This window comes from Delphinus delphis, chromosome 3 (assembly GCF_949987515.2).
Source record: "Delphinus delphis chromosome 3, mDelDel1.2, whole genome shotgun sequence".
Lineage (NCBI taxonomy): Eukaryota > Metazoa > Chordata > Mammalia > Artiodactyla > Delphinidae > Delphinus > Delphinus delphis.
Window position 1 is genome coordinate 3,987,936 of NC_082685.1, and position 13,714 is coordinate 4,001,649.

The 13,714-nt window shown below is 54.5% G+C and overlaps 1 protein-coding gene across 5 annotated transcripts in view; it reads right to left on the bottom strand.

Annotated features, from left to right (window-relative positions):
• CELF5 (CUGBP Elav-like family member 5) overlaps positions 1–13,714 on the bottom strand; it is a 48,765-nt gene that overhangs the window by 17,348 nt on the left and 17,703 nt on the right. For all 5 annotated transcript variants that reach the window (XM_060007421.1, XM_060007418.1, XM_060007417.1 and 2 more), the window contains exon 2: positions 12,877–12,959. In XM_060007421.1, coding sequence (XP_059863404.1) covers positions 12,877–12,959 — 83 coding nt within the window. The remainder of the gene's footprint in view (positions 1–12,876; positions 12,960–13,714) is intronic.

A 13,714-nucleotide genomic window follows, 5' to 3' on the forward strand; every position in this document is an offset into this window, starting at 1 on the left:
AGCCCAGCCTGAGCTTGTTAACCAACAGAATCATGAACAAATAAAATGGTTGGCGCAGTTTATTACTCAGCAGTAGCTGACTGATACACCAAGGCAGCTACTTTTAGCCAGCTCCCTGAGCCTCGAATGGGGGGAACTGTCATACTTCAGTGGACTGGCCTGCAATCTGGACTTATTGTTCTGGACTCTGTCCCCCACTCCCAGCACTGAAAATGGAAGAAACCAGTGAACTGTTCAGTGGAAGAAATCCTTCTCTAATCCCCACTCCTGCAACTTACCCAGCCAGGGGTATCAGCTAATGCGAATATTTCAGAACAGATTTGAGGGATGTGGGGTTGGGTGGCATTTGCTTCTCTGTTGATTCTAGGACAGAATCTTCCTCCCGACCCGGTGCCTCTGGTGAACTCCTACTCATCCTTCAAAACCCAGCTCAAAAGTCCCCATGCAGGCAATCCTTCCACCTTTTTGGATCCCTTCCTCCCTCTGCCTCAGGGCAGGAAGTGTCTATGTGTTGCACTGTTTCCCTCCAGACTGAGACCATAACATCACAACCCCGCCCCTCAGGGCAGGGTACAGGAGAGAATCAGAGGAGTTTGCTGAACTGAACTGACGAGAAGGAAGTGGCCAACACCCACCAGCATAGAAAGGCATCTGGTCCCTCTGCACCAGGCCTGGGGTTGGAAAGAGTGCTGGTCCCAGCCCCCCTCCCAGGTCAGACAATCTCGGAGTAGATCCCCACAGCCATTCAGAGGTGCTTGATAAACATGTTTTTAAATCACAGTGCAGCTGCCCAGCAAGCTTTCAGAAAGATGCACAATTTTTACGCTGTTTTACAGATGTCAAAATCAAGGCCTGGAGAGGTTATTTTTCTGCTTCCCTTCCCCTCGGTGAGCCCCTCCTGCTCTGATACCCTCCCTCTTTCTGAGTGTGTGTCTGGGGCACATATGGGCCTCCTCAATGTGAACACAGCCTTGGGAGCCCCAGACCAGAGAGGCTTCTGGTTTCCCCACTTGGCCCCCACTTCCCCCAGCCCAATCTTCCTGCCACCCAGCCACACCCTCAGAGGAACCCTGACCACCTGGGAAAGGCCAAACCACATCCCCCTTCCCCCACCATACACACACACACACACACACACACACACACACAGACACACACACACACCCTGGGCCCTCTTCACCTGGGTGCCACACCCCTCTAGCTGGAGGCGGGAGGGGAGATTATTTCAACCCATGGGACCAGTTTCTGGGTTGAGGGCAGACTGAGGTGGTGAAGGGAGGTGGGGGGGATGGGGCACCTGGGCTCCAGCCTCCCGTTCCCCCACCCCTCTCACCCGCCTCCGCTGGCCCTCACCTCCCCCCCCCACCCCCAGCACCTTGGACAGATGAGGATGGGGTTGCCATGGCAACGCTGATTCACCACACGGAAGCTGGCAATTGTTGTTGCCATGGAAACCGCCTCTTAGGGGCGAGCCCAGCTCCTGCCTTGCACAAAAGAGATATTTAAATATAATCTTCTGGAGATGGATGAGCCGAGGGAGGGAGCGAGAGAGGGGGACCACAGGGAGGGAACCTGCCCCCATCACGGCATCCTCCATCCCCACCCCATTCTCGCGGCCTGGCTACCTGCTTCCCACCTCCCCCACCCGCTGCAGAGCCTGGGACCTTCCGCCTCCGACTGGGAGGCCTCTTCCCCCTCCTGGGTCAGGTCGGCGTGGGGGTGGGGGGGTGGTCCTGGTCTGGCTCTGAGAAGCCAGGTGGGCAGCCCCTTCCTCTCTAGTCGCCCACTCGAAAGCCAAGGCTGCGAGGCCCGGCCATCCACACCCCGCGGACCCGCGCCTCGCCTTACCCACCGGCCTGCAGACGCGCGCCAGGCTGGCATCCATGTGCCGCCTTCCGCCCGGCTGGCCCTGGGCGCACGGGCGCGCACACGCCGCACGCACACTCGGGCTCCGGGCTCCGCGCCTCGTTCTCCGCGCCCAACGCCCAGGCGATCCGCCCGCCAGAGGCCGGGCCCTGCGCGCGCTGCCCGCCCAAGCCGGGAGGAGGCGTGCCAGGGGAGAGCTGGGTCTCCCCCCCACCCCAACCCGCCCATCTGGCTCTGCCCACCTCCTTCCGGCTCCCTCTCTCCATCTGTCCCACTGAGGTCTTTGCCGAGTGCCCTTCCTCCCTCCTCCACCTTCTCTGGCTCCCCATCACCGCACCCTTTCCCTGCCCCCTCCCTTCCTCTTTACACTTATTCAACAACATTCACCTGTGCCTCATGCTGAGTAATTCTGCAGCCTCAGGGAGCACCCCACTAGTCTGGCAGAGGGGGAAACAGAGGCATATGCAGACACTTCCAGACTCATGGGGTCAGGGTTGGGGCAGAGGGAAGGATCAAGTGCTGGGAGAGCCTAGAGCCGAGAACAATGAAGAGCCAAAGGCTATCATCCTGGGGGTGCACTGAAGATGGAAAATCTGCAGTGGGTTTTGAAGTATGAATAGGAGTTGGTGGTGGGGCGGGGGGAGCATGTTGGAGCCATACCTACGTCCACTGATTCATTTAATCTCCAAACAACTTTATGAGATGGGAACATGCCCCTTTTACAGATAGCAAATCAGAAAGAGAGAGGAGAAAATCAGAAGCAGGGGTCAGACCTACTGCCAGTTTCCTCGGGGGCCTCTGAAGACACAGCCATTCCTCCAGCCAAGGATCAGGTGGGATAGGGCTCTGGGTGGGCATACATTAAGTGGTTGGAATCCAGTTCTTGCTCTGCCACCTAGCTTTTGCTGAGTGACTTCAATCAAGCCATACACCACTGGGAAAACAGGGTCCCGTATGTCTGACCTGTGTGTATTACAGATGGGGAAACTGAGGCCACTGTGGGGAGGAACTGTAGGAAGATTCTTCGGTAGACAGGCTGGGGCCCAAAATATTCTCCTGGGTGGTTTCTGGATGGTGCGGAAGGGAAGGAAGCAAAGTGGGCCCCTATCTGGGCCGCCCGGGCTACCATTCCAGCCTCTTCCTCTCCCACCCGAGCCCCAGCCCAACCTCCAGACCAAGCCCCTCTCCTGGTCTAGATTCTGCCTTGGTTCCCTATTGCCCTTGGGGTAGAGTGACAGATCCTCATCCTGGCATTCGAAGGACCTTTACTGCTCAGTCCCAGCCATTCCGGGCCCCTCCTCCTCCCACACCCCGAGGACACAGGGCTGGAATGCGCCCCTGTACACCCCATCCTCGCCCCACAAGCCCCTTGAATGCCACCCACCCCCGAAGCCTTCCCCTCCATCCCCATCTGCTTTGGTTGCTTTGCCCAGGCATTGCCTTGGTGGTGACACATCCCCCAACACACACACCGTCCCTCTTTGGGATGAACTCCTGAAGTCAGGGCTGGGGGGCTCTGGGAACTCCTCCCCAGAAAGACCCAGCATAGGGTCCACAAATGACAACTGAGATGAAACGAGACGAGACCTATGGTTTCCAGACTCCTGTCCTATGGGCAAGAGTGAGGCAGGCGTGCTGGGCACAGTGCCCTGCACGGGAAGTAACCCAAGAGCTCGTGCCAGGCATGTCTGCACTGTCCCCATTTCACGGGAGAAAACAGGCTCAGCAAGAGACATGACTGGCCAGAGTCCCACAGCTCGACTTGCCTGGGACCCTGCGTTCATTCACTCAGCATCTATTTGCCAAGTGTGTGCTCAGCATCTGGCCTGTGTCACCTCAAAGGACCCTCAAAACACTCCGCAAACCCACTCTACAGACTAGGAGACTGAGGTCTGGGGAAGCCAAATCATGAGACATTCGGCACTTTGGGGCCCCCCGGCCCATTCTCAGGGTTGGCTTGACTCTGAGCCGAGTCATGGGATATGGGGCTGGATCGTGCAAAGGGACCACTTCAGAGACCCCTGTGTGCACAGAAGGGGCTTCAGGAGGGGCCTGTGGGGGGACTCATAGCTGGACAAACTCATCCTTTTCCAGGGTGCTCAGATGAGCAGCAGGGCGGCCGCCAGGTCTGGGGCATCCCTCACCCACCAAGGCCTTCACGAAGAAAGAGATGGCATTGCCTCACATGGCCCAGCCCCTCACCGTCCAAGAGGCAGGAGCTGGACCTGTTGCCTGTTGTCGATGGAGGTGAGGGTATGAGGAGGGGAGGGGGGATCCCTTCCATCCGCAGGAACCCCGTCCTGGGGTTTGACAGCCAGCAAAGAACTCCTGCGGGAATCAGAGACATCTGCCCAGCGTGGATTCCAGGGTCCTGCGGTCCATTCTGGGTTCTATTCTGGGCTTCTGTTATTCAATGTAGGATCCTATTCCAGAGTGCTGAGATTTGATTAAACTGCGTCCCCCACGGACGCTGCTGTCATACTCGAGGAGAGAACTGGAAGTGAGAGTGGGTGGGTCACTCGCTGCAGAAAGCAGCGTTATGGGGGGTGGGGGCCTGGGCTCTGCCAGGGCACAGAGAGATGCACCGGGCCGGCAAACGACGGGGACCACCCCCCTCCTGGGTCATCAAGAGACGGAAAAACAGAAGCATCCGCTTTATACGACTCCTCCAACACACACACACGCACACACACGGGGACAGGAGAGATGGTGGCTGTCCGTCTCTAGCGCCGCAACCCAGCCCCGGCCTCCCCGCCCCCCGACTCCCGAGCGGTGCGCGCGGGTGTGCGCGGAGACGTGAGCCCGCGGGGTGGGCTTTCTCTTGCGGCCGGCCGAGGCTCCATCCTCTGGCGGAGACGCCTGGGAGGGGGCTCGGACGCCTGTGCTCTGCTGCCGCTGACAGGCAAGGGGGTCTCCTGCGCAGTAGCCCCCACGCCTCCTCGTGCGATCGGCAAGCAAGCCTCCAGCGCTTGTTCTGAAAGGCTGATTCCATTTCTGCGGGTGTTCTCAGGCAGGGAGGCTCACCCCCCACATCAGCTTCTTTGCTCATCAGAATTGGAAGATACACGTACTCAGGGATCGGAACTCCTGGGTATGCACCTGACCCAAACGTGGCACGTGTCCACCAAAGACAAAACACCGGCAATGATCTCTGTGCCTTAAGAGCAAAACTAGAAACAACCCAAATGTCCACCAGCAGGAGAGTGGACGAATAAATGGTGTGTCGCAGCCATGGAATACCACACAGCGATGACAAAGTGCAAAGCGCTGAGGCGTGATATTGAATCTCACGGGCGCGGTACCAGAAGAAAAGCAGGGGTTGGTTACCGTAAAAGTCAGGGCAGCAGCTCCTCCAACAGAAGAGAGGGGTTTGGGCTTGGGGACATGGGACGGGGTGGTGTCCAGGGTGCCAACTGTGTAGTGGTAACAGGGTGCTTGCTTTGTAATCAGTTGGGTTGCATGCACTTTTCTCTAAGTGTGCAGTATTTTTCAAATTTTAAGAAAAAAATTTTTAAGCCAGGCTCTACTCCCACAGAATGCTGCCCCAGTCAGGAGGTGGCCCCCAGGGGCCCCTCCGTCCCCAGGGTCCAGCCCCGAGCCACCTCCTTCTTCTTTATCAAACATCAGCCCACACCTCCAGGGAGGAAGGGGGCCAGCTTGCAGGAACTGAGCCAGAGAAGCCAGAGGCTCAAGGTCTGTGGAGCTGGGTGGCTGGAGCTGCAGTCCTCACCCTGCTGGGTGACGTCAAACAAGTCCCTTCCTCTCTCTCACCACAGTCTCCCCACCTTTCAAATGGGGTGAGCAGCAGCCCTGGTGCCCCCCTGACATGGCAGATGGACGAGGTGCCCCGGCAGTGCTGGGAAACAGTGATAACCCTGGGGAAACTGAGGCCCAAGAAGAGAAGGGCATTGCTTGAGACTCCTCACCCATCCCCAACTGTCAGCAGGTGTCAAAGAGAGACGGGGAACTCCCTAGCCTAGATGTATGGTGACGCTGCACCATGCTCCTGGTTCTAGAACATTCTAGCCTGCACTGTCTAACATGGTAGCTGACTCCCAGCCTAGAACATTCCAGGTCTGCACTGTCTAACATGGTAGCTGACCCCAAGTCTAGAACATTGTAGCCTGCACAGCCTAACATGGTAGCTGACCCCCAGCCTAGAACATTCCAGGTCTGCACTGTCTAATATGGTGGCTGAGCCCTGGTCTGGAACATTCTGGGTCTGGGCTCTCCGAAACAGTAGTTGATCCCTGATCTAGAATATTCTAGATTTGCACTGTCCAGTACGGTAGCCCTTAGCCACATGTAGACATTGGAAGTTTAAATTTACATCTATTAAAATTAAATAACATTAAAACTTCAGTTCCTGTGTCACTCTTGCCCCTTTTCAAGGGCTCCATAGCCACACGGAGCTAGTGGCCACCCTATTGGACAGCGCAGAGAGAGCACTTCCGCCTTCAAGTTCTGTTGGACAGCAATGGTCTATAATGGGGATTGGCAAACTACAGCGCTATTCGGGCCCCCAATCTGTTGTTGTCAATAAAGTTTTACTGGCACACAGCCATGCCCATTTGTTCACTTGTCATCTGTTACTGTTTTACACTTTGAGTAGATGTGACAGAGGCTGTATGGCCGGCAAAGCCATACATTTCTGCTTTACAGAAAAAGCTGGCTGACCCTTGGCCTGGAACATTTTAGAACTATGCCATCCACTAGAGCAGCCGACAGCCACACGTGGCTACTGAGCACTTGAAATGTGGCTTGTGTGACCGAGAAACGGAACTGTGTTTAATTGTGTTCAGTTAAAATTAATATAGGACTTCCCTGGTGGCGCAGTGGTTAAGAATCTGCCTGCCAATGCAGGGGACATGGGTTCCATCCCTGCTCCGGGAAGATCCCACATGCCGCGCAGCAACTAAGCCCATGTGCCAGAACTACGGAGCCTGCGCTCTAGAGCCCGCGAGCCACAACTACTGAAGCCCACACACCTAGAGCCCGAGCTCCGCAACAAGAGAAGCCACCGCAATGAGAAGCCCGCGCACTGCAACGAAGAGTAGCCCCCGCTCGCCGCAGCTAGAGAAAGCTGGCGTGCAGCAAGGAAGACCCAACGCAGCTAAAAATAAATAAATAAATTTATTTTTTAAAAAAAATTAATATAAAGGTAAATCTAAGTCTAAAACCTGTTACTAGCCGACTTCATTCTTGGAAAACCTTTAAGTATGTTTAGGACAATTTGGGCAAGTGAATCTATTTTTTCAACTGTCAATTTTATAAAATGCAAATCCAGATCGAGCATCTCTGATAACCACTGAGTGTCCCACTTGAGATGGACCAGAAGTGTGCAATCCACACACCGGATTTTGGAACACTTAGGATGAAAAAAAAGGAATGTGAACTATCTCGTTAATAAGTTTTACGTGGGCTCTACTGACTGCCTCTTGATAGGATTTTGGAGATAGTGGGTTAAAATAAAAGATAGCATTAAAATTCATTTCAACTCTTTCTTTTTACTCATTAAATGATGCTCCTAGAAAAATCTAAATGCTATACATGGCTTGCATTCTATTTCTATTAGCACCGTTCTAGAACATTAACCGTCTCCTCATTCTCCTAAACAGGGTTTCTCAGCCTCAGCACTGTTGATCTGGGGCTGGGGAATTCTCCATCGTGGCGGGCCGTCCTGTGCACTGTAGGGTTTGGAGCAGCATCCCTGGCCTCTACCCACAAGACGCCAGCAGCATCTCCTGGTCATGACAACCACAAATGTCCCCAGACATTGCCCAGTGTCCCTGGGGGCAGTAAACTCGTCCGTCAGGCTCTCACATGTCCTTGCCCTCAGCAGGCCAGGCATGTTCCTGCTTCCAAGTCTTGGTATACCCCGTGCTCACACCACCCCCATCTGCCACAATCCTCCCCATTGCTCAAGACTCAGCTCAAATGCATCCCCCTCCAAGAAGCCACCCTGTTTGCCCTCCGCGAGGCCATCAACGCAGGTCACCTGGTTCTCCCTTGAGATGCTGCCCACAGTGACCCTTATACCTGGCTCTTCATTTTGTGGTCACCCCTTGTAGTGAGTTGAATGGCTGTCCTCCCTAAAAATATGTCCAAGTCCTAACCCCTGGAATCTGTGAGTGGGAACTTATTGGAAAAGGCATCTTTAGAGATGTAATTAAGTGATAGATCTGGACACGAGGTCATCCTGGATTTAGGTGAGCCTTAAATCCAATGACTGGTGTCCTCATAAGAGAAAGGCAGAGGGGCTTCCCTGGTGGCACAGTGGTTAAGAATCCGCCTGCCAGTGCAGGGGACACAGGTTCAAGCCCTGGTCCGGGAAGATCCCACATGCCGCAGAACAACTAAGCCCGTGCGCCACAACTACTGAGCCTGCGTTCTAGAGCCCGTGAGCCACAACTACTGAGCCTGCACTCTAGAGGCCGTGCTCCGCAACAAGAGAAGCCTCTGGACTGAGAAGCCCATGCACCGCAACAAAGCGTAGCCCTTGCTTGCCGCAACTAGAGAAAGCCCGCACGCAGCAACAAAGACCCAACACAGCCAAAAATAAATAAATTTATTTAAAAACAAAGAGAGAGAGAGAAAGGTACAGACTTCCGTGATGGCGCAGTGGTTAAGAATCTGCCTGCCAATGCAGGGGACACAGGTTCCATCCCTGGTCCGGGAAGATCCCACATGCCGAGGAGCAACTAAGCCCGTGTGCCACAACTACTGAAGCCCGCGTGCCTAGAGCCCATGCTCTACAACAAGAGAAGCCACCACAATGAGAAGCTCACGCACCGCAATGAAGTGTAGCCCCTGCTCGCCGCAACTAGAGAAAGCCTGCATGCAGCAACAAAGACGGAGCGCAGCCAAAAATAATAAAAATAAAATTAATTAATTTAAAAAACAAAGACTCCTCGCTCCCAATGCAGGGGGCCCGGCTCCGATCCCTGGTCAGGGAACTAGATCCCACATGCATGCCGCAACTAAGAGTTTGCATGCCACAACTAAGGAGCCAGTGAGCCACAACTAAGACCCGGCGCAACCAATGAATAAATAAATATTTTTTAAAAAGACAGAGCGAGAGAGAGAGAAAGGCAGAGGGAGGTGGGAGAGCTGAAGACACAGAGAAGAAGGCCACGTGATGACAGAGGCAGGGGTTGGAGGGATGCGTCTACAAGCCAAGGATTGCCAGCGACCACCAGGAGCTGGGAGACAGCCTGGGATAGAATCTCCCTGAGAGCCTGCAGAGGGAGGGCAGCCCTGCTGACAACTGGATCTTGGACTCTGGCTCCTGGAACTGGGAGACTGTAAGTTTCTGTTGCTTTAATACACCCAGTTTGTGATGCCTTGTTAGAGTGGCCCTAGGAGACATCTACACCCCCGGATTTACTCCCATCCTGAAAGTCAGGGTCTGCCCTCAAGGGACCCCCAATCTAGGGGGAGACATAGGCAGACGCAGACACCCCCAGCCCCGAGGGGTCAGGGATAAGCGGAGGGAGGAGATAACAGGGGTCGCCTTGAAAGCAGCGTAGAGATTCTCCAGGTAGGAAGGCAGTTTCCCACACGTTCTCCACACCACCTAGAGGTTGGTGTTCTTTCTGGGTCCTTAGTATCTGGAGAGTGAGGAATTTCTAGGAACTAGGGGCTGCCGGAGACCAAAATATAAGAGCTTAACATCTCCAAAAATGGAATCTACTTTGTACCCACATTTTTTTTTTTTTTTTTTTTTTTTGCAGTACGCGGGTCTCTCACTGCCGTGGCCTCTCCCGTTGCGGAGCACAGGCTCCAGATGCGCAGGCTCAGCGGCCATGGCTCACGGGCCCAGCCGCTCCGCGGCATGTGGGATCTTCCCGGACCGGGGCACGAACCCGTGTCCCGTGCATCGGCAGGCGGACTCTCAACCACTGTGCCACCAGGGAAGTCCTGTACCCACATTTTTTAACAACCCCCTCTCCAGCCTGGTCAGATGGACCTGGTGATGCCCATTTTGGAGACAAGGATGACTGAGCCTCTTAAGGAAAGATACTGTCAAGGTCACACAGGTTGGGAGGAGTGTAGCTGGGATGGGAACCCACAGGATCACAGAAGTGGGGGGAGGGGTGACACATGGAGGAGAGGCTCTGGAGAGCAGGATGTGGGGATGGCAGGGCTGGGGGGGGGATGAGGGAGGGAGGAGGAGAAACTTGTTCAAAGGGGATGCTGTGGCCAGTTTGAGCTCTGCTGGGTCTGGGGTGCCTGGGAGAGTCACCAGGGGGCGGTTTCTGCACACAGAGCTGGCGAGAGAAGTGCAGCATAGGTGCTCAATGAAAGTTTGCTGGTGGCTGGATAGATGGATGAAAGAACTCGATCCATGGGCTGGGAGAGTGAGCAGAGAGAGGAGGACAGAGAGCCCTGAGCCTGACACAGAGAAGGAACCCCGGGCAACTGGCATCTTTACATCCTGAAGAGGCCTTGGACCAGGGACCAGCCTGGAAAGAGGGGAGGGGCATACAGGGAGGGATGGCTCCTTGACTCCTGGCCCTTCCACCGTCTGCCAGAGCCCAGCTTTAGCCCCCAACACAGAGGGAACAGGCCCCTGAGGCCTCAGGCAGCCAAAGGCACTGGCTTTGGATCTCAGTGATCCCATCAGGAAAATGGGCGCAGGGGAATGGGGAAGAGGGACTTAGCTGATGGGGGTGGAGGGGAACTTCTAGGAATGTTGGCAAATCTCCATGTGGGTATTGATTTCTCTGAACAGAGAGTCAGAGCTTCCAGTCAGGACCTGATGCCACAAAAAAAAAAAAAAAAAAAAAAAAAAAAGGTCCACTGGATATGGAAGGATTGGGAAACAGCACTGGAGCTGTTGCTAGCATGGGGTCTGTGGTCAGACCATGAAGGTCATATCCCTGTTCTGCTGCTTGCTGGCTGCCAGAACTTGGACAAATCCACTACCAAACTTTGTCCCTCCAAGGTGTCCCTCCCCAAGGCCCCCTGGCTCCTGGCAAGTTGCCAGGATAGAATATGGCAGAAATGAGAGTGTGTCATTCTGAAAGGAAGCCATAAAAGGTGCCGTGGCTTCCTCCGTGGCTTCCTCCTGGCTCTCGCCCGCTCCGATCACATGCCCTGGGGGAAGCCAGCAGCCCTGTTGTGAGGCCCCTCCCTCAAGCAGCAGGCACCAGGGAGATGCCCACGGGGAGAGACGCTGAGGCCTCCAGCCAACAGTCGAGCTCTGGCTGACAACTTCACTGCCACCTCAGGAGAGACCCCAAAGCCAGGACCACACAGCAAACTCATGCCCCAATTCCTGACCCCTGGCAACTGTGAGATAACAAATGCTGATTTTTTTTTTTTTTTTTTGCGGTACACGGGCCTCTCACTGTTGTGGCCTCTCCCGTTGTGGAGCACAGGCTCCGGACGCACAGGCTCAGCGGCCGTGGCTCACGGGCCCAGCCGCTCCGCGGCATGTGGGATCCTCCCGGACCGGGGCACGAACCTGCGTCCCCTGCATCGGCAGGCGGACTCTCAACCACCGCGCCACCAGGGAAGCCCGAATGCTGATTTTCTGAAGCCACTAAGTTGAGCAGTAATTTGTGGTGCATCAGGAGATGACTAATACAGTCCGTAGAACCCCACTGTGCCCCTTGACGCTAACCTGTATGGACGGACCTGCCCTCCAGTTTCCAGTTGATTTGGGGAGGTATTGACAGAAGGTCCGAGGGAGGGAGAAGAGTGAGTTCCGGATGGTGTTTATTCCACAGGCTCTAAGTCACCTTTGCAAGTCCTGTTCCTTCTCCTGGCATGCCCTGCCTTCTCATCTTTCAAGTCTCTTCTCAAATGCCACCTACTCTGTGAATCCCTCCATGACCTTCGGTACAGTTTCACCCCATTATACTCTTCCGATGCTGAAGACCAGAGAGGTGGAGTTACTGGCTCATTGTCACACAGCAAAAACAGGTGGGAGCTAAATGAGGAGCCCACTGATGTGGCCACCAAAGTGTATGCTCTTGCCTCTGCCACTTCACCTTCCAAAGAGGGGCTCTTTGTTCTGCAAGATAAGGTTGAGACCACCCCCTCCCAAACATTGTGATGCTTGCTCAGAGTTGAGTTAAACCCATGCCACAGCTTCATGTCCCTAGCAGGCGAACCCCAGATTGTCCACTGTCAGCCGTGCTGTGCCCATGCTCCCAGCAGTGATGGCATGATGCCACCAAAGCATCTGCTGAATCTTCTTGAGGCTAAAGGGTCCCTGAGATTTCCAGAGGGGAGGGGCGACACCCCCACCCCCGAACTCATGGGGGGTGCCACAGTTCTCACTGGAGACCTGGCTTGGCTGGCTCAGGGGGACCATCCATCCTTTACTGGGGGCAGGGACCTCCTGCCCACCCAAAGAGGACAGGGCTGATAAGAGAGACCAGCAGGGACAGAGCCTGGGCCAGCTTTCCCTGGGGAGGAACTATTACATTAAGGGGCCATAGCTTCATTTGCTCCATAAGAACAAGGGGAAAGAGAACCCCTTCCCTTTTTATGGTGAGAAACAGGTAGGGTCTAGGCTCCTCCCTGAGGCCCACAGGCCCTGCACATCTGCCTCTCTCACCTCCCTGCCCTTCCCTCCTCCCTCTCTCCCCCTCGCTCATTCTGTTCCAGACACATGGGCCTCCTCGCTGTTTCTCCAACACACCAGGCCCAGTCCTGCCCCAGGGCCTTTGCACAGGCTGTCCCTCTGCCCTGCCAATATTTCCTCATCCTTCAGGTTTCAGTCCAATGACGCTCGCATGCTAAGTCAGGTGCCCTTGTGCAGTATGCAGCCTGCACGCCACACAACAACCCTGATGTGAAGTGTACAGCATGGGATGCAGTAGGCACACAAGAAATGCTCATTCTGGTGATTTCTGTCTCCCTGTTCCTTATGCCTCTTTCTGAGTCCAGAAGCACGTGGGCTTCACAGCTGATCCCAGGAAGGGCCTTAGCCTTCCCCAGGCCGAAAGCATCTCCTCCGTGTGTTCCCTCCCTTCCCAGACAGCACCCAGGACTCACCCCGGGCAAGGTCTTCTGTTCGTGCAGGGCAGTCTGAGCTTTGATGGCGGAGTCCCTGGCACAGTAGGTGAGAAAGGCACAGCCTGGAGGGGAGACAAAAATGGGTGTTAGGAGAAAAGGATGCTGTATACCCATGTTCACAGCAGTATTATTCACAATACCCAAGAGGCAGAAACAACCCAAGCGTCCACTGACTGATGAATGGATAAACTAAACGTGGTCCACCTGTACAATGGAATATTACTCAGCTTTATAAAGGAAGGAAACGGGACTTCTCTGGCGGTCCAGTGGTTAAAACTCCGTGCTCCCACTGCAGGGGCAGAGGTTCGATCCCTGGTTGGGGAATTAGGATCCCACATGCCGCACGGCACAGCCAAATAAATAAATTAAAAGGAAGGAAATTCTGACACATGCTACAACATACATGAACCTGGAGGATGTTATGCTCAGTGAGAGAACCAGACACAGAAGGATACTGTGTGATCCCACTCACACGAGGTCCCCAGAGGAGTCGCATCCATAGAGACAGGAAGTAGATGGTTAGGGGCCGGGGGCTGGGGGAGGGGGTGGGGAGTTAGTGTTTCATGGGGACAGAATTTCAGTTTGGGGAGATGAGAAAGTTCTGGAGGTGATGGTGGGGATGGTTACACAACAGTGGGAATGTACTTAATGCCACTGAATTGCACACTTAAAAATGGTTAAAATGGTCGACTTTGTGTTATGTGTATTTAACCACAATAAAAAAAATTTAAGGAAAGAAAAGAAGGAAAAATGATTAAGGTGGTAAATTTAATGTTATGTGTATTTTACTACAATTTAAAAAACAAAAAGAGAAAAG